The sequence below is a fragment of the Mobula birostris genome, chromosome 23 (assembly GCF_030028105.1).
Source record: "Mobula birostris isolate sMobBir1 chromosome 23, sMobBir1.hap1, whole genome shotgun sequence".
NCBI classification, from domain to species: Eukaryota; Metazoa; Chordata; class Chondrichthyes; order Myliobatiformes; family Myliobatidae; genus Mobula; species Mobula birostris.
The window spans coordinates 15,488,695-15,509,447 of record NC_092392.1 but is presented as its reverse complement, the minus strand read 5'-3'; the positions used below and the strand labels follow the sequence as shown (position 1 = coordinate 15,509,447).

The following is a 20,753-nucleotide window of genomic DNA, read 5'->3' as shown; positions in this document are numbered from 1 at the left end:
TCTTTGTTCTATAACTGACACCTACATTCATAACCAATTTATTTTAGGTACTGTATACAGGAAAACAATCTCAGTAACAAATGCCATTGCAAAACTCCTGCCTTACTCATCTTTATTAAACTGGAATGGGGTATGGCTAATCTTACATACATAATTAAAATTGCTTTTTGTAAATATTAATGTACAATTTTATTCTATTTAAACTAAATTAATCTTTCCAACCATAGGAAATACCTGGAGTAACATGCACAACAGAAACTATTTTGCAATCTGTTGGAGGAAAGGTGAGACTATTGTGCTTTGTAGTTTTGTTTTTTACAATTTAATGCATTTTTAAAAAATATTGTATCCTTTTGGAAACCATTGAGTTTTCTCTGAGCTGTAGTAAATACTCAGAGGCTTCTAAAAATAATTTTGTCCTGGGGCTTATTTCAATAAATTATATTATTGGAGTTTTTTTAGAATGCATGGGAATCAATAGCAAGGGTATTAATAAATTCAGCGAAACACCAAATTCTTCAGGCAGCACGTTTAGTGTGCAGTCTGCCCAACAGATAAATTGATTTATGATGTGTTAGGTTCCAGGGATTCATGAACCACAGTTTGAAAACTATGTAGTTTATGAAGGAGGCTGTTTATGACTTAATGTTCACATTACTGAACTGTGATTCACTTTTAATGTTTTGTCTGTTAGACTAATTATTCTCTTCTCTTTCCTTTATTCCATCACATCAAATGTCATGTCTACATTTACTGAAAGTAGCTGGGTGATCTTAAGATTTCAGGATAGCACAACTGCAGGGAAAATGTTTGTTTCACTGTCATCTTAGATTTAAGTGATGTGATATGCATGTCCTTTTTGTAAGACAACCTGTTATTAAGCTTTTGGCCTAATGACTCAGATGTGACTTTGCATCATATTTTATGTGATAGTTCCTTTGTGAATTCCTTTGAGATAATTTACCATAGTGAATGCTCTGTTTAATTTCAGGTACTTATTATTGCCATTCTGAAGTTAAGAAATATATTTGATAGTTTAATTCTTCTAGTTTGCTTCCTTTTCAAGGTTTGTTATTGTAAAAGTTTCTGGGAAGAGGTGAATAGGAATGTGGAATCTCTGAAGAATTTAGAAAGTTTTCACAATGCATTATACACAAACAGATATTTGAGGAGAATACAATCAGAACTATTTTCAGAAATGGTAAGGGGATTTTGGTGAGTATTCATAGTTTTTAATGTAGCCAGGAGTGAACTTAAACTTGGTTGGATATTGTTTGTACATAACATTCAGTTTTAATAAAATTTAGAAAAATATGATGTTTGCATTAGGAGCATATATTATTTTTCAATTGTTTTATTTAAAAACTAGTAAAGTAAGGTTAATGATTTGAAGAAAGTAAAATATTGGCCCTATAAAAATGCCAGACTTTTGTGTACAGCGGTGATTGTTGGAACCCCCATTCCACCCTACATTGGATATTTATTGGATAAACCGAATTCTACATTTTTCCCCTCCCACGCAATCCATCAATCAAGATCAAGAACTAGTTCTAAGCAATAACAATGACTGCGAGGTCCATCACACAGCATCCTCTCTATATTTTATGTCCTCTGATAACAATTTTCTCCAGAATCAGAGTCGACCTTTTGAATACTAGCAATAAATTAGCATATGCTGAGTGAGCTGACTAAAAGTTAAAGGAGAGGTTCTGGTATCTGACCTAGTTCTGTGGGTATGTTTGAGTGCTCCCAGTTTTTAACAGGCACATAATAAATTTGTTGGGAACTTCTACCGTTTCTTAGTTGAAAATATATTTTCTGAAGTTACGGCAAAGTCCCCGTTGTGTCCATTCTGTAGCTAGTGTCCATTTTTAGCAGGCACGACTTCTTTCACTCGGTCTATAGTCACAAATAAATATTTAGGTGCTGCCTGACCTGCTGAGTTCCTCCAGCATTTTGTATGTTTTGCTTAAAGCTTTTGTATTCCTTTTGCATGGGCACTGTGTAAAGGACGGACACGGATTAATTAGGAATATTAAGTAATAAAATGTTAACTGTTATTGTATATGTTTTGGCTGGTAAACCTGATTTTAGACCACAACAGTTCAGATCAGCATGAGGCCATTCAGCCCAATAAGTCTGCTCCGCTATTCAATTATGGCTGATCTATTTTACCTCTCAACCCATTCTCCTGCCTTCTCTCCGTAACCTTTCACGCCCCGACCTATCAAGTCAGTATCAACCTCCGCCTTAAATGTACCCAGTGACCAGGGCCTCCATAGCCACCTGTGGCAGTGGATTCCACAGATTCACAAATCTCTGGCTGAAGAAGTTGCTGCTCATCTCCATTCTAAATGGTTGTCCCTTTATTCTGAAGCTGTGCTCTTTGTTCCTCAACTCCCCCAATATCGGAAATATCCTCTCCACATCCACTTTATCATGGCATTTCAACATCTGGTGGGTTTCAATGAGATCCTTCTAAATTCCAGTATAGGCCCAGAGCCATCAAACGCAATTTGTATGATAAGCCTTTCATTCCTGGAATCATTCTGATGAACCACTTCTGAACCCTCTCCAATGTCAGCACATCCCTTCTTAGATAAGGGGCCCCAAACCGCTTACAATACTCCAAGTGAGGCCTCACCAGTGCCTTATAGAGCCTCAACATTATATCCTTGCTTTTTTATTCTAGTTCTCTCAAAATGAATATTAACATTGCATTTGCCTTTCTCACCATGACTCAACCTGTAAATGAACCTTTAGTGAATCCTGCAAAAGGACTCACAAATCCTTTTGCACCTCGTATTTTTGAATTTTCTGCCTGTTTAGAAAATAGTCTACACTTTAGTTCCTTCTGCCAAAGTGCATGGCTTCCCGACACTGTATTCTATCTGCTGCTTCTTTGCCCATTCTCCTCATCTGTCTAAGTCCTTTTGCAGCCCCCCACTTCCTCAGCACTACCTACCCCTCCACCTGTCTTCATATCGTCCGCAAACCTGACCACAAAGCCATCAATTCCGTCACTTAAATCATTGTTACGTAATGTAAAAAGAAGCATTCCCAACAAAGCCCTGGGAAACACCACTGGCCAGAGGCAGCCAACCAGAAAAGGCTTGCTTTATACCCATTATTTGCCTCCTGCCAACCAGCCAATCCTCTGCCCATGCTAATGTCTTTCCTGTAATGCCACAGGCTCTTATTTTGTTAAACAACCTCATGTGCGGCAGCCTGTCAAAGGCCTTCTGAAAATCCAAGGACATAACATCCACTGACTCTCTTTTGTCTATCCTGCTTGTTATTTTTTTTAGACTAGATTATGAGGACACTCAGTCCTCATTTATTGTCATTTAGAAATGCATGCATTAAAAAATGATAGAACGTTCCTCCAGAATGATATCACAAAAAAACACAGGACAAACCAAGACTAAAACTGACAAATCCACATAATTATAACATATAGTTACAACAGTGCAAAGCAATACCATAATTTGATAAAGAGCAGACCATGGGCACGGTAAAAAAAAGGTCTCAAAGTTCCGATAGACTCATCATCTCATGCAGGCGCCATGAACCTCCAAGCGCCGCCAACTTGCCGATGCAACACCATTAGAAACACCCGACCGCAGCGGACTCTGAGTCCGTTCAAAAACTTTGAGCCTCCGACCAGCCCCTCCAACACAGCCTCTCTGAGCACCATCCTCTGCCAAGCGCTTTGACCCGCTCCGGCCACCAAGCAACAAGCAAAGCCGAGGACTCGGGGCCTTCTCCTCCGGAGATTCTGGACCAGACAGTAGCAGCAGCAGTGAAGCAGGCATTTCAGAAGTTTCACCAGATGTTCCTCCATGCTCTCACGTCCGTCTCCATCAAATCAGGATTGTGCACGGCACCCTACTTGACAAAAAACAGACATCACCACCAGAGTGGCTGCTGCGAGCTGCATTGCGCTGCCATCTTCTCCTCCTGCAGGAATTACAAAGAATTACAACAGATTTGTCAGGCAAAATTTCCCTTTGAGGAAACCATGTTCACCTTGGCCTATTTTATCAGATGCCTCCAAGTACTTCAAGACCTCATCCTTAACAATTGACTCCAATATCTTCCCAACCACTGAGGTCAGGCTAACTGGCCTATAATTTCCTTTTTACTGCCTCCCTTGCCAATTTCATTTAAACCCTCCCCAGAAGCTCTATCACATCTGCCAGCAAGGATTTTAGTCCCCCTCAAGTTCAGGTACCTTGCCCCATTTGTATAATTGTACCTTCCCCAGAAGAAATCCCAGTGAACCAGAAATCTGACGTTCTGCCCCTTTCACCAATTCCTCAGCCATGCATTCATTCGCTGAAACAGCCTATTCTTACCCTCACCAGTGCATGGCACAGGAAGCAATCCAGAGATTACTAACCTGAAGGTCCTGCTTTTCAGCTTTCTACCTTACTCCCTAAATTCTCTCTTCAGGACCACCTCCTTTTTCCTACCTACGTCATTGGTGCCAATATGTACCATGACTTCTGGCTGCTCACCCACCCCCTTTAGAATGCCGAGGACGTGATCTGATACTTCCCTGATCCTGGCACCTGGGAGGCAACGTACCCATCTGTGTGTCTCTTTTATGTCTACAAAATCTTGGGTGTACTCCTTTACTATGGAATCTTATCAGTCCTGCCTCCCACCCCCCGACCATTCTGACCCACAGCAGCAGACTCAGTGCCAGAGACCTGATCATTGTGGTTCTCCCCAGTAGGTTGTTTCCCTCAACAGTATCGAAAATGGTGTACTCATTGAGGGAACTGCCACAGGAGTACGCTCCACAGGCTGCCCATTTCGCTTTCCCTCCCCTGACGGTCACCCAGGTACTTTCCTTCTGCAACCTCGGTGGTGACTGTATCCCCGTAGCTCCTATCTATCACCTCCTCAATCTCCCACTTGAGCTGAAGGTCAGTTCCAGCCCCTTAACACGGTCTCTGAGAAGCTGCAGCTCGGTGCACCTGGTGCAGATGTGGTTATTAGGGAGGCTGGAGGTCACATCTCACACACACAACACAACACACCCCCATGGAGCCATTCTCACTGCACTATCTGACGAAGAATGCAGAAGAAGAAACGTACCACACCCAGGCCTGTTGAACCAAAGCCTCCCCGCTCCAACAGTGGCCACTCCGGTTGTCCTGACCTTATTTTTATTTTCCCTTGCTAAGGAATCGCGATTCAACTAGGCCGCCAGAAAAAGCTGGTGGCTCTTGAATGCTCCTTTTCAAATCTCTCGCCCTGACCTGTATGTAGTCTCCTCTTTCGATTCGATTGGGTCGCCAGAAAAAGCCGAAAGCCTTTGAACGCTCCTTTTTAAATCTCTCGCCTTGACCTGTGTGTAGCCTCCTCTCTCAATGTGATTGGGCCGCAAGGGGGAGAAAATGACAAGCCATTCAATGACCCTCACAGGAGCAAGGAAATCTTATTCGGGCAGTTCTTTTGGGGAAAATAGGTCCATTTATTTAAGCCTACCCTATTAAATAAGGAAACACAATTTGGATATCATTTATGCTGGTGCAATTAAAACATCACTCTTTATCTCCAATGCTTTAGATATCGATCGGCTGAAGAGTTATAACCCAAGTTTATAGTGCTCCTAGTTTATTGTTGAAGAGTTGTTTTAATTTGCCTTCTAAAGTCCTTTTTGAATTATTTTAGCGAAAGGATGCAAGAGCAATCAAACATTTCAGAAGTCTATTGGAAAATGCCAAAACGTGAGTGAATTTTTAACATTTTAGCAATATTCTTGAGGAATTTATTATCATAGTTATTCTTTGCTGATAGAAGACCTGCAGAAAGACTGAGAAAACGCATAATAATGTAACATATAAATGGGAAAACTTTCATGCCAATCCATTTATCAAAGTATTTTATCTAATTGACCAAACTATTTAAGGATGCATTAAGTTCTTGTTTATCTTTGTACAGGATTCTTTCAAAAGTGGATACGTGGTCCCAAGGTAAGAAAAGATGAAGACATTTCACATGTTTAGAGATGATCTACTGTTGATGGGGTTGCAATTTCATATTTCTAGTATAACTGAAGTAAGCAGCAATTGCCTTTTTAGAAAAGGGAAGTGTGGAACTTTCAATCATAGGTGAGATGTCCATATTATAGCTGGATATAAAGTCCTTTCTCTTTTGATCAGATTTTAGTGATGTGTCAAGGGGAATTTTCCTTTTGGATTTTCACAATGAGCATATCAAATAAAGGCCAGGAATTTGACTTGATAGAAATTAATTTAGGGAGAAAAATATGTTTCAGTTTTTCCAAGTGTCAACAAACCTAGTAAATGCTTGCTTCATGTTTTTAAATTTGACAACAGGGCACCAAGTGGTTCCTTTCTTTCAAGAAGAAGACTGCCAGCAGATGGCGCTAATAGGCTTGGTAAGGAATTCAGGTGGCCTGTTCTGTATTGTTTCGTGGAATACTAAAGAAAACAAAAATAAAAATGAATCAAGCATCTTAGTTTATTAATTTTTCAGTTTAGTTTTGTTAAAAGACCCACACCAGATATCATTCTGCAGAATAATACTCTCTGGAATTCAGAAGAATGACAGGGGATCTTATAGAAACATTCAAAATTTTGAAAGGGATGGACAAGATAGTAGAAAAGTTGTTTCCAGTGGTTGGTGAGACTAGAACTAGGGGACATTGCCTCAAGATTCAGGGGAGAAGATTTAGGACGGAGTTGAGGAGAAACTGTTTTTCCCAGAGAGTGGTGAATCTGTGAAATTCTCTGCCCAGGGGAGCAGTTGAGGCTTCTTCACTAAATATATTTAAGATACAGTTAGATAGATTTTTACATGGTAGGGGAATTAAGGGTTATGAGGAAAAGGCAGGTAGATGGAGCTGAGCTTACGGACAGATCAGCCATGATCTTATTGAATGGTGGGACAGGCTCGATGGGCCAGATGGCCTACTCCTGCTCCTATTTTTTATGTTCTTATGTGAATTTCATGTATTAAAGCTCAACATAATTAACTTCAGAAGTGGAAGATTCCATGAATATCAGTTGAACAGATTTAAGCACATGTGATCAAGAACTCCCACTAATTAAGGTCAATGTAAATAGTTTTCAAAGGAATGTACCATTCCCTTTTCTCAGTGCAGCATGTGATGCAGTGTGACATGCAGAGCTTCTTGTTGAGACATAAATTGTCTCTTCACGCACTACTAATGTTACTGAGTTACTGCTCCATGACATACAAGAAAGCAAGAGCATAGATGCTTAGGGGAATCAAAAGAATCGGGTTATGTCAAGCATCTGGCCCAAAGTAATTTTGTTCAGCTTATACATTAATAACCTAGCAGCAATTCAGTGAGAAAAGTTCAACTGCTACGACTTCCTGCAAACTAGGAAGACCCTAATTGATGTGTGTTTCACCATATGAAGCTTCTGACCCAGCTTTACGACATACATTCCACCTCCAGATGCCATTGCTAGCACTGAATTGAAAGTCACCATGAATGGATGGAGACTGATGGATAATGGACACACTGCCTTGACTAATTACTAACTGAGCAGGATAGCAAAGGTCAAGCCAGACAATAAGTTTCTCTGTGACCCGCCAGGCTGTTTGTGGTGAGTGACTGACACAACTGATTGGACCTCAGCCATTACCAGTTTGTACACAATAACTGGGTACATTGACATACTCAACTCAGACACCCAGTTTCATTCAATGATGTTCTTCTCTGATGCACTCCAGCCATTTCACCTTTCACGGCTGCCACCTCTGAATCATGATGCTCTCTCTCATATTAATAGAGGCATTTTAACAAATGTTGGAATTAGAATTGGTTCATTATTGTCACATATACTGAGATACAGTGAAGAACTTGCTTTGTTTGTTCTTCTTTAAAGTTCAAAGTACATTTATTATACCTCCCAAGGCGCAAATCCATGGTCTCACGAGACTAACGGATGCCTATAAAAAAATAAACATTTATTATCAAAATATGTCTGCAGTATGCAACCCTGCGATTTGTCTTCCCACAGACAGCTACGAAACAAGGAAACACCATGGAGCCCATTCAAAGAAAACATTAAACACCCAACACGCAAAAAAAAGAACAAATCTCGCTAACAGCAAACAATAAGTGAAAAATGCAGAATTAAAACATCAAAGCACAGAGTCATTGAAACAGTCTCAGAATGTTCATTTTAATTCACCTCATTTCAATTTCACGCTATGTTGTTCGTTGATCTTACTGATCTAATCACTAAACAATGCGTCGAGGTCGAACAAGGTAGGACAATAATCACGCAGAATAATGTGTAACAGCTGCAGAGCACAGAACAGGTAAACAATAAGGTGCAAGGTCACAATCAGGTAGTACATGAAGTGAAGATTCCATCTTATCATACTAGGAACAGGGTATGACAATAGTCTTAGAACAATGGGGTAGGAGCTGTTCTTAAGCCTGATGGTAGGTACTTGCAGGCTTTTGTATCTTTTTCCTGATGGGAGGGTGGAAAAGAGAGGATGTGTGGGATGGGTGGGTCTTTGATGATGCTGACTACCTTCCTGAGAGAGCAGGCAGTGTAGACAGAATCCATGGGGTGGGGGGAGGGTGCAGGTTTCTCTGATGTGCTGAGCTGTGTCCGTAACTCTCTGCAGTTTCTTGCGGACGTGTGCAGAGCCTATGCCATACCAAGCCATGATGCATCCAGAAAGGACGCTTTCTATAGGGCATCAGTAAAAATCGGTAAGGGTTGATGGGGGCATGCCAGATTGCATTCGCCTCCTGAGGAAGTGGAGGCATTGGGGTGAACTTTCTTGGCTGTGGCATCAACATGGTTGGACGGTGGTGATGTTCACTCCGAGGAATTTGAGTGTCTCGATCCTCTCCTCTCCACCTCAGTACTGTTGATTTTAAAAAAAGAGCATGTGTACTGCCCCACTTCCTGAAGTCAATGACCAGCTTAGGTGTTTTGCTGATTTTGAGGGAAAGATTGTTGTCATGACAGCAAACAAACTGCCACCTCAACTCTACCTTTTTTGAATTACCTTGTTTAGTTCCGTGCCTTGCATCACAACACTCCATGTGGTTGATGTTGTGATGCTGTTTTGCCAGAACTTTAACAAAGGAAACCCTGTACCAGGAGAGTGATATCTGATATCAGCCACTGTATAGTTCCCTGTCACAGAACCAAATGCTTGCCTGTTTGGAGTAAATCTGCCACATTTTCTGTGAACTGCTTGAATCATTTGCAAACTAGGCACGGCAATCATTATTGTGTGGTAAGGTGGGGAGGGTGGTCTCTGGTAATCCTGACCAAACTTTGACACACACTAGGAATAAATACCAGCTGTCCAAACTGAATGGAAGGCTTTGTAAACAATACCTAATGATTATGAATGCAGTTGTTCAAATATATATCAATATCAAAGATAATTTATGTATTTGAACTTGGTCACATTACACTACAACTTGGTTGACCTTCTCGCTCCTTCACTATCTCCTTCTAAATTTATGGTTTTATTTTAAGGTAACAATATTAAAAAATTATTATTATAACTGAAACACATCAATATCTGCTTTTGATCATCAGATTAATTTTAAACCCCTGCTCCGGTACAGGTGGTCACAAACTTCTTGCAGAGTTACATATATTCATGGGTGTAGCTAAGAGTTTCACTGATACAAAATCTTTTGATTTCATGCAAGGTTACAGGAATTGCAGGTGTTTTGGTTAGAGTAGTTCTAATATTTTGTTAATTCACTGCAATATTATTATGTGCATATGCAAGTACAATCCTAATATATAAAATACTTGGTGATCATCTGCCCATTTAAAACTAGAAATAATTACCGTTTTACATTAGCATCAAAGTGTTTCCAAACATATTTATTTTGTGCAAAAATGCTGTACTTATTCACCCAATTATCCTTCACTGTTAAATGGAAGAGTATGTTATTTTTCATGGCAAATACATAGGTAAATAGCATTCATATTGGATTGTTGAGTTTGTTAGCTAGGGAATTCTGAATTAGGAGTTCTGCTCCCTTTGTTTCCCAGATGATCACATCGTGGAGGAATTGGTGCCAAGAAGCTTTGGCCTTTTTCAAGTCTGTGTGTTTGCTTGCTTTAGATTCAGAGAAACCTTGTAACGTGGGAGGAGGCTGTTTGGCATCTGCTGTCACTGTGTTCAGGGCCAAGCAGATCAGATCTCCACAGTTATTTATCTAACTACTTTTTAGATGTGAAGAGGATTTCTGTATCTATCTTCACCACCCCTTCAGGGACTGAGTGCCAGAACCTTGCATCTCCAGAGGAAAAATAATTTTCTCGTTTTCCCTTCTACCAATTAATTTAAATACGCGCCCTTGTTTTCGACCACTTTTGGATCCCTCATAATTGCATTATTCCGGATTAAGTCCCCATTGGCTTTTTCTTTTCAAATGAAAAATAACTTAGGTTTTTTTTGTATGCAGTTACATCCAAGAATTCAGGATTGAAGATTGTTTAATGTTATTTCCAGTGCACAAGAGTAAAGGAGAACGAAATGATTGTTACTCCAGCTCCAGTGCAGTATATCACAGTTTAGTGTAATTGCAGTATACCCCTCAACAATGAGATGCTAAGCTGAACTACTGGAGTGCCACGTGGGTGGCTATAAACACGGGTATTTTACTGAGTATAATGGAAACGTATGTAAAGGATGAAAAGTTATTGAATGGTTTACTGTATATATTTATTTTTGAATAAAGTATATTTTGAAATTAAAAAAAAAAAATTGCATTTTTTCCTGAAATGCAATGACTAACTGTATCTGCAGCAGTCAGAATGAGGCATCATCAGGGTCTCAGCATAACCTGCCAGTTCTTAATCTTTGCTTAATAAATGAAAGCATTCACTGAGTCATTTTCATCATTTTATTGACATCTGCTTCTTTTATACATCTATAGATTAAAACTCCAAGGTCTCTGCTGTTTCATACCACTTGATATCCATATATTTATTATGACATACTCCCTTGTTTGTTTATTCCAGACGGAATCCAAAAATGTATTCTGTCTGGAACAAGCTCCCTGTGTTGGTTTTCTATGCAACTGATCAGGCCATCATATCTTCTGCTCTAAAGCTTTCCTTCTCACTGTCAACCACACAGTGATTGTTTTTGTTTTAATTATCTGCAGACTTCTTTATCATTCTCCTTCATTCCGGCCTTGGTCATTAATGTATATTTCAAAGGAAAGTCAGGGGAACTAAATAAGCTCTGTGGAACCCCAGTGTCAACGGCTTTTGTGTTTCCAAAATGTCCATTAACCAATTTTTTGAGTGAATTTACTACTTTCTCTAGGATCCTACAGCCTTTTTATATTTTTGCCCATCTTGCCATGTGGGATCTTCTCAGAGGGGGAGCATCAATCACCTTAATCCCATTTTCCCTGCACTCTACAAACTATCAGCATCTGAAGTTGAACCCAAGTCTGTAGCTTTACAAGCTGCACCATTTTGCCACTTCATATCACTTGACAGGCTAGTTTAAAACCTGCCCTGTCATACCAACTAACCTGCTTAAGAGGATCTTCATTGCAGCCTTATTAAGATCCACCTCCTCTGAACTACGATGGTCCTACCTTCCCCAGAAATGGCTGAGATCCCAAGAATCCCTCCCTCCTGCCCCGTTCTCTCCAGCTACACATTTAACAGCAAAATACCCCTTTTATATTTGTTCAAGGTATCAAGGACAAACTGAAAATTAGTATCTTTGAGGTCCTATTTGATCTCTAATCTACCCCCCTTAGTATCTGCACGCTCCTTTCCCCAGCAACCTTGTCCAGGTTTCAGGCTTTATCAGCATAAACTATTCCATAAAGAATAGGAGAACAGAAGGATCCAGAGCATATGTGCACGGCAGATTGAGAAAACAGTATTTTTAAAATAAGTATATAGAATTCCAAAAGACCATAAGATATAGGGGCAGAATTAGGCCATTCAGCCCATCAAGTCTGCTCCACCATTCCATCATGGCAGATTTATGCTCCCTCTCAACCCCATTCTCCTGTATTCTCTGTAACCTCACTAATCAAGAACCTATCAGCCTCCACTTTAAATAAAGCCTATCAACTGGCCTCCACAGCTGTCTGTGGCAGTGAATTCCACAGATTCGCCCCCTCCTGGCTAAAGAAATACCTCATCTCTGTTCTAAAGCGACATCCCTCTATTCTGAGGCTGTGTCCCCTGGTCCTAGACTTCCCCACTATAAGAAACATCCTCTCCATGTCCACTCTATCTAGGCTTTACAATATTCAAGAGGTTTTGATGAGATCCCCACCTCATTCTTCTAAATTCCAGCGAGAACAGGCTCAGCGCCATCAAACCCTCTTCATATATTTCATTCCTGGATTCAATCTCATGAATGTTCTCTGGGGCCTCTCCAATGCCAGCTCATCCTACTCCAACTGCGGTCTGACAGATGCCTTACAAAGCCTCGGCATTTCACCCTTACTTTTATATTCTAGTTCTCTCAAAATGAATGCTAACATTGCATTCATCTTCTTCAGCACCAGCACATCCTGAAGGTTAACCTTTAGGGAATCCTGCAGGACGACTCTCATCTCCCTTTGTACCTCTGATTTCTGAATTTTCTCTTGTTTAGAAAATCATCTACGTCTTTATTCCTTTTACTAAAGTTCACGACCATACCCTTCCCTACGTAATGTTACATCTGTCACTTCTTTGCCCATCCTTGTAATCTGCCTTGAGTCCTTCTGCAGAATCTCTGCTTCCTCAACACTACCTGCGCCTCCACCAATTTTTTATCATTTGCAAACTTGGCCACAGAGCCATCAAGTTCTGTCATCCAAATTACTGGTGTATAAGATTAAAGAAATGATCCTAACAACAACACTTGAGGAACACAACTAGTCACCGACGGCTAACCAGAAAAGGACCCCTTTATTCCCACTCTTTTCCTCCTGCCATTCAGCCAGTCTAATCCAGTCTAATATCCAGTCTAATAGCCAGTTTAATAATAATGGATCTGGGCCATACCCTCCAAATATCTGGACCTGCTTCTCGTTTTTTTTGCACTACCTTTTCCCATTTTTCTATTTTCTATTTATGATTTATAATTTAAATTTTTAATATTTACTAATTTTAACTATTTTTAATATTTAATATTTGTAATCCAGGGAGTGTGAAGCGCAGAATCAAATATCGCTGTGATGATTGTATGTTCTAGTACCAATTGTTTGGCAACAATGAAGTATAAAGTATCCATTCCAGTATATGAGTTCTTATCTTGGTTAGCATCTTGATGCAATACCTTGTCAAAGTCCTTCTGAAAGTTAAATTAAAAGTATTGTACTATTATTAAGAATTCATATTGAACTGTTCACTGTTTTGATTGTAAAATGACAAAATATTTAATTGGAGTCTTTACATGTGTGAATATAGAAAAGGTAATGAAAAATAATGGTGATTTTTTTTATTCCTATAGGTGGGTGAAAAGCTGAAAGAACATCTACTGAAATATGTTCATTCCCTCGGAAAGAAAAGGATTGATGTGATTGTTAATAACTACGTTGTGAATTTGGTTAGTGATCTTTTCTTATCTGTTAACTCTGGTTTAATTATAATTGGACGGTAATCCAAAGGGAGAAATACAGATTCTGGAAATCTGAGGGGGAAAAAAGAGATACTCTGTAGATCGGGTAGCATCTGTGGAGGAAAGCCCTGTATAATTAGGAAATTTCCACTATGATTTATGCGTGATGTTACTGTTAACACAGTTTACTTGTTTACTACTTGAAAGTTAGAAGCTGGAGTGACAAAACAGTATAAAGAACACTTATGGGGTGAATTCCTTTCCCTTGAAATGAAATGCTCCTATAAGGGCCAGCAGTTGGACTTAACTAAAATGGTGCTTTAACAACCAAGCTTACATAATTTCTTAGATGGTTTAATTGAAAACCATACTGAATTTTGAAATTAAAGGGGAAAAAACTTCTTATGCCTAGAAAATTGACCTTAGATGTCAGTATTAAGTGTACCATATAGGAACTAGTGAATTTTTTTCAAGGTACACCCTCTTTATAGTCCTCCTGCTCTTCAATAGTATCTCGGGCCTGATGTAGGACTCCAAACAACGATCATCCCTTTGTCCCCAGAGATGAATTTTGTTTGCTGAGTTCTTCCAGCAGTAATTCTTTTTTGCTCCAGAATCCAGCATCGGATGTCTCTTGTGGGAAAGACAGGAGACTTACTGCATATTGGATGGTCAGCAAAATTCAAAGATGATCTAATTTTGATTTTTTAAATATGTTTTGAATGGAGTTTAGCCAATCAGTAAAAAGTTAGGACAGTTATGTTGTTGTTAGCTTTGGCTAAATAGTTTTTATTTTGGGGGTGAGGGAAATAAGGGTTATTAAATTAAAGTGAATGGAACTGGTGAAACCATAGCAACAGTGCTATGTCTAGTCTTGTTGAAAATAATCACAGGAATCTAAAAATTATTTGTAACTTTCATTTAGCTTGAATGCATACAGATGATTGTGAATGCAATATGGAAAAACTGTGGCCTCAGTACCCACACACTATGCTTGTAAGTGATGACTACGTTGAAGTAAAATAATTTTCATCACTGTGTGCCTGTTAATTTTATTTATTACAACAATTATGGGGAAAGTAGTTGTATATCAAATTTATTATATGATTATAATTTGGGTTTCCTTTAAAAAGTGGGATTTAACCATGAGATGTTAAAATCGAACACTGCACCTGTGTCAGTGTTATGCACATTTTTCCTTCCACGTGAGGCCAGGGCAAAAGCAAAGCTCAACTATACCATATTGGAAGGTGAGCAAATTTTGTTAATTTTCTAATATTTTGAAGGGATTTTAGTATTAGTTAATCGATTAGGACAGTATAACAGTTGTATTGTCCACTAACTTTGGCTTAATAATTTGTATTATAAAGGTGAGGGAGACAAGTATCGGTGTTTTATAACAAAAGGAGTAGATAGGGTATTGGTGAAACCATAATTAGAGTGCTCTGTAAATAAGGAATGGACAAATTATTGGTGCAACCACAGCTGGAGTGCTGTGTGTTATCCTGTTCTTAGTTATAGAGAGATATCCTTTGATAATTAACAATTTAGAAAAGGTCCATTGTTGAATGGATACTTGGGATTTGAGGTTTGCTTGATGTAAGGTTCAAAAGTGTGGGTTTTTATACATTGTTCTTTGTCAGAATGAGAGTTGATCTTATTGGAAAAGTAAGATTCTTGAAGGTTAGACGATGAAAATCTCTGGACATCTGGGGGGTACATATCCACAGATTCCTGAAAGTTGCCTCACAGGTAGATAGGGTAGTTAAGAAAGCTTATGGGGTGTTAGCTTTCATAAGTCGAGGGATAGAGTTTAAGAGTCGAGAGGTAATGATGCAGCTCTATAAAACTCTAGTTAGGCCACACTTGGAGTACTGTGTCCAGTTCTGGTCGCCTCACTATAGGAAGGATGTGGAAGCATTGGAAAGGGTACAGAGGAGGTTTACCAGGATGCTGCCTGGTTTAGAGAGTATGGATTATGATCAGAGATTAAGGGAGCTAGGGCTTTACTCTTTGGAGAGAAGGAGGATGAGAGGAGACATGATAGAGGTGTACAAGATAATAAGAGGAATAGATAGAGTGGATAGCCAGCGCCCCTTCCCCAGGGCACCACTGCTCAATACAAGAGGACATGGCTTTAAGGTAAGGGGTGGGAAGTTCAAGGGGGATATTAGAGGAAGGTTTTTTACTCAGAGAGTGGTTGGTGCGTGGAATGCACTGCCTGAGTCAGTGGTGGAGGCAGATACACTAGTGAAATTTAAGAGACTACTAGACAGGTATATGGAGGAATGTAAGGTGGGGGGTTATATGGGAGGCAGGGTTTGAGGGTCGGCATAACATTGTGGGCCGAGGGGCCTGTACTGTGCTGTACTATTCTATGTTCTAAAAGATGTGCCCCTTTGTGGTGGGGGTGGAGGTGTGGTTATTGCAAGAACTCGGGTGGCACAACAGCTTACAGTGCAGAAACCCAGGTTCAACTCCCACCACTGCCTGTAAAGAGTTTTACGTTCTCCCCTGTGACCGCGTGGGTTTCCTCCGGGTGCTCTGGTTTCCTCCCACAGTCCGAAGACTTGCCAGTTGGTAGGTTAATTGGTCATTGTAAATTAGACTAGGGTTAAGTGGGGGGTTTGCTGGGCAGCGTGGCTTGAAGAGCTGGAAGGGCCTATTCCACACAGTATCTCAATCAATAAATAAATAGGTGACTCAGTTTTATACTAAGGGGTCACCCATTTCAATTGGGCTGCACAGTGATGCAGTTATCTCACAGCTGCAGCTACCTGGGTTTAACGTGATCAACTGGGTTTCCTCTCATATGTGGGTTGGTGCAAATGTGACGGAATTTGATTGGAATGTGGAGAGAATTTTTAAAAATGTATCAGTGTAGGAGAGGTGTAAGTGGGTGCTTGGTGAATGGTTCAGACTTGGTGGGCCAAAGGACTTGTTTCTATGTTATATGGATCTTGTTGTTGTTGTGGTTCAGTCATTAAGTTAAGTCGGACTCTTTGTGACCTCATTGGTTTTTCATGGCAAGATGTAGTAGATTGCCAGGCCTTTTTTCTGTGCAGATAGTGCAGCTGTCCAGGTTGGGACCCGGCTGGGTTTGAACTCAGGGCTGTCTGTCTTGAAGTCCAGTACTGATGCCACTACACCCCCCAACCAGCCCATTGAATGGCTGTATGACCCTATAAAGGAAGAACTTTCGAGGGTTGTAAATCTTTAAACTTCTCTAGCCAGAACTATGGAGGATGAATTATTGCATGTATTCAAGACCAAGTTAGATGGATGTATACGGGAGCAGGGGGTTAGGAGGAACGAGCAGCAAATCGGAGCCAAGATCAAACCAGCTTAGAACTTATTGAATGGAACAGGCCCAAAGTACTGATTGATCTGCTCCAGATGCTTTTATATGAAATTGAGGAAGTTGGTCCTTCCAAAAAAAAATCTCTTTTGCAATCAAAAATCCTTGGAAATGAAATTTAATGCATAGCTTATTTTTGTGCTAATACTGGGGATTAATTTAAGCAGGGGTTTAAAGAGATGATTCCTAATCAGATGCCCAATTACCATGTCTGATTACATTTTCCCTTTACATGATAAGCTGTGTGGTGTGTTCAATGGGCTAGTTATATGCCAGTACTCATATGCGCTATTGCCAAAGTTCAATTGCTTTCCCAGTTCTTGAATCTTATGATGTAACTATTGGCTGGTTCCCTGTAGGTCCAACAGAGAGAAGATAAATTCTGGAGAATTTGTCGTATTCCATATGATGATTTATATTTTGCAAGCTGTTGAAGGACTTTCTCTGCCTCTTCCACCAGGTAACTAATTGATAGAGAAGCAGAGTTAGCCAGGATCAGAAAGGCTGTGTGACTTACTTTCATAGGAATCCAGGCTAGGAGCAGCTGAAAAATAAAATGGGGTGCACAAACGTAATTTCTGTAATCATTTTAGAATTACATCCTAGAAATAAAGATTTTTTAAAAAAAAGAAAACTGTCTACTCATTATAATGTCATTAGAGCCTAATGGTTAATGTTATAATCAGTTCATCATCTTTGGATTTTAGTGAAATTTGTAAATTGGTTTAGTATTGTCACATGTACTGTGAAAACTTTGTTTTGGATGCCATCCGTACTGATGGTTTCAATGCAGCAGTAGGCTGACGTAGTCCAAGGTAAAAGCAATAACAGAATGAAGAATAAAGTGTTACCATTAGGGAGCGTGCAGTGCGGGTACATGGGCTTACGAGGTAGATTGAGATCATGGATTTGTCTTGCCCCTTGAGCACGGTGGCACGTGCTTTCAGGCTTTTGTTCCCGGTGGGAGGTGGGTGAAGAGAGAATGTCTGGGGTAAGTGCGATCTTTGCTTATGTTCAGTTTTTAAAAGATTAGCCGATAAGATGTTGACGTATTACCTTGTTATATTATTACAGAGGTAGATTAGTAGCTACTTGCATTATCTAGTCATCCTTTACTTGCTTGGAAATGCTTAAGGGCCAGTTTTAAATTGAGAGGGAGTGTGTTTAATTTGGTGTTGCTCTTAATTGCTCTCTAGGGTAGTGTGCAGTTATTTACCCCATGCCTCAATCTGGTTAAGAATCCCAGCATAATAAAGCAATCTAATTCTGTGCTATAAATTCTTAATCAACCCTCATTTCCCACCCCCTCCTCCCTGACATACACACTTTGCCACCCTTCTCGTTTAAGATGCATCCTGAACCTAGTGCTTTGACAAAAGCTTTTAATAATCAATTTTAATATCTCATGGTTTATTGCCAAATTTTGCTTTCTTCTGCTTGTGAAATGCTTTGGAATGTCTTTTTCTATTAATGGTGTTAAATAAATGCCAGCTGTTTTTGACAATTCTCTCTATCATATAAATCAATATGCTTAGTTTGAAAAGGATATTGGGGGGAGATGGGGAAATTGGCCTTGATCTTTGTGATCAAAACAACAACTATTTCTTCAAAAAAACCTTAGAATGTAGATTATTTGTCAACTTTTAGTTTTACTTAGTCAATTCTTTTTCTTAGTAATAATGATTTTTAACTCCTGCATTCTTATTATTTTTTTATTACCTGTGTTCTTTTTGTTACCCATTGAGAGAAAAATGGTTTCCTCTGTCTCTTATTTATTCCTGTCTCTTTTGATGAGAAATTGTTTTGCTAACCCCTTTCCAGTTTTCCATAATTGAAAAAAGCTGTGATGATCAATTGTTTATACTTTTTGCAAGTCTGCTGTTCATAGTTAATGAAAGGGACTCATTTCTTGATTCCCAAATGCCTTTTCATTACTCCATTGATCATGCAGTGGGTAAAAGATCAGCACAACATTGTGGGCCAAAGGGCCCGTACTGTTCTATATTTTATCTATATGTCACAAATTCATGGTTTGCTGGAATTCTCTCCCACTTGCCAGAATTCAGCTTGTTAGACACTCAGGAGCTTGACAGCGTTCTTGTGAAAATAGCCTATGTGATTGGATTACAAGTCAATATCCTAAATATAGTTTATCTGCCATTAAAATGTACTGCATCAGCTTGCCAAAGCTTTCTTCAAAAGTTAATTTGACTTCTACTAGCTAATTGGGTAAGACAGCAGATTTATTTATCACTTGCTGGCTTCTCATCAAGTCACGTACCATCCTGATGTGAAAATAAACCTCACCACTGTTGGGTATAAATCTTGGAAGTCTGGCATCAACTTCATGGATCCCATACGGGTTGCAGAGGAGGAGGTTTTGCTATCCTGCGGCAAATCAGGGTGGAGAGATCTCCAGAGCCTGACAAAGTATTCCCTTAGACCTTAGTGCAGATATTGCAGGGGCCCTAAGCGGAGATGTTTAAAACATCCTTAGTGACAGGTGAGGTACCAGAGGATTGGAGAATAGCAAATGTTGTTCTGCTGTTTAAGAAAGGCCCTAAATGTTATCCAGGAAATTGTAGGCCAGTGAGTCTGACATCAGTAGTGGGAAAGTTATTGGAAGGTTTTCTAAGGGACCAGGTGTATAAGTATTAGGATAGACATGGACTGATTAAGGATACTCAGCATGGCTTTGTGCTTGGTAGGTCACGGCTAACCAATCTTATAGATTTTTCGAGGAAGTTTCCAGGAAAGTGGATGAAGGCAAGGCAGTGGATGTTGTCTACACGGACTTAGTAAGGCATTTGACAAAGTCCCACATGGGAGACTGGTCAAGAAGGTTCAGTCACTCAGCATTCAAGATGAGGTAGTAAATTGGATTAGACATTGGCTTTGTGGGAGAAGCCAGAGAGTGGTAGTAGGAGAGAGTTGCCTCTCTGACTGGAGGTCTGTGACTAGTGGTGTACCACAGGCATCAATGCTGGGTCCTTTGTTGTTTGTCATCTATGTCAGTGATCTGGATGATAATGTGGTTAACTGGATCAGCAAATTTAAGAATGACAACAAGGTTGGGGATGTAGGGGACAGTGAGGAAGGCTATCATGGCTTGCAGAGGGATCTGCGTCAGCTGGAAAAATGGCGGATGGAATTTAATGCAGACAAGTGCGAGGTGTTTCACTTTGGTAGGACCAGCCAGGGTAGGTGTTACACCGTGAACACTAGGACACATAGGAGTGTGGTAGAACAAAGGGATGTGGGAATACAGGTCCATAATTCATTGAAGAGAGGCATCACAGGTAGATAGGGTCGTAAAGAAAGCTTTTGCATATTGGTCATCATAAATCAAAGTATTGAGTACAGGAGAAGGATGTGATGTTGAAGTTGTATAAGACAATGGTGAGGTGTATTTTGCAGTATGGTGTGCAGATCTGGTCACCTACCTACTGGAAAGTTGTAAACAAGCTTGAATGAGTACAAAGAAAATTTACAAGGATGTTGCCAAGCCTGGAAGATCTGAGTTGTAAGGAAAGATTGAATAGGTTAGGACTGCACTCTTTATGACATAGTAGATTGAGAGGAGATTTGATAGAGATGTACAAAATTACAAGGGGTATGGATAGGATAAATGCAAGCAGGCTGAGGTTGGGTGGAATTACAACCAGAGGTCATGGGTTAAGGGTGAAAGGTGAGAAGTTTAAGGAGAACATGAGGGAAAAGTTCTTCATTAAGAGGGTTGTGGTGCATGCAAGCTCAGTTTCAATGTTTAAGAGAAGTTTGGATAGGTACAGTACGTGGATTG

General features: G+C 39.9%; 1 protein-coding gene across 1 annotated transcript in view; it reads left to right on the top strand.

Annotated features, from left to right (window-relative positions):
* The window catches only part of gsap (gamma-secretase activating protein), a 91,196-nt gene that overhangs the window by 54,772 nt on the left and 15,671 nt on the right, over positions 1–20,753 (top strand). The window contains exons 18-26 of the mRNA XM_072241622.1: positions 48–130; positions 228–284; positions 1,067–1,201; positions 5,686–5,741; positions 5,956–5,987; positions 6,354–6,415; positions 13,486–13,581; positions 14,519–14,589; positions 17,311–17,411. Of these exons, the coding sequence (XP_072097723.1) occupies positions 48–130; positions 228–284; positions 1,067–1,201; positions 5,686–5,741; positions 5,956–5,987; positions 6,354–6,415; positions 13,486–13,581; positions 14,519–14,589; positions 17,311–17,411 (693 nt within the window). The remainder of the gene's footprint in view (positions 1–47; positions 131–227; positions 285–1,066; positions 1,202–5,685; positions 5,742–5,955; positions 5,988–6,353; positions 6,416–13,485; positions 13,582–14,518; positions 14,590–17,310; positions 17,412–20,753) is intronic.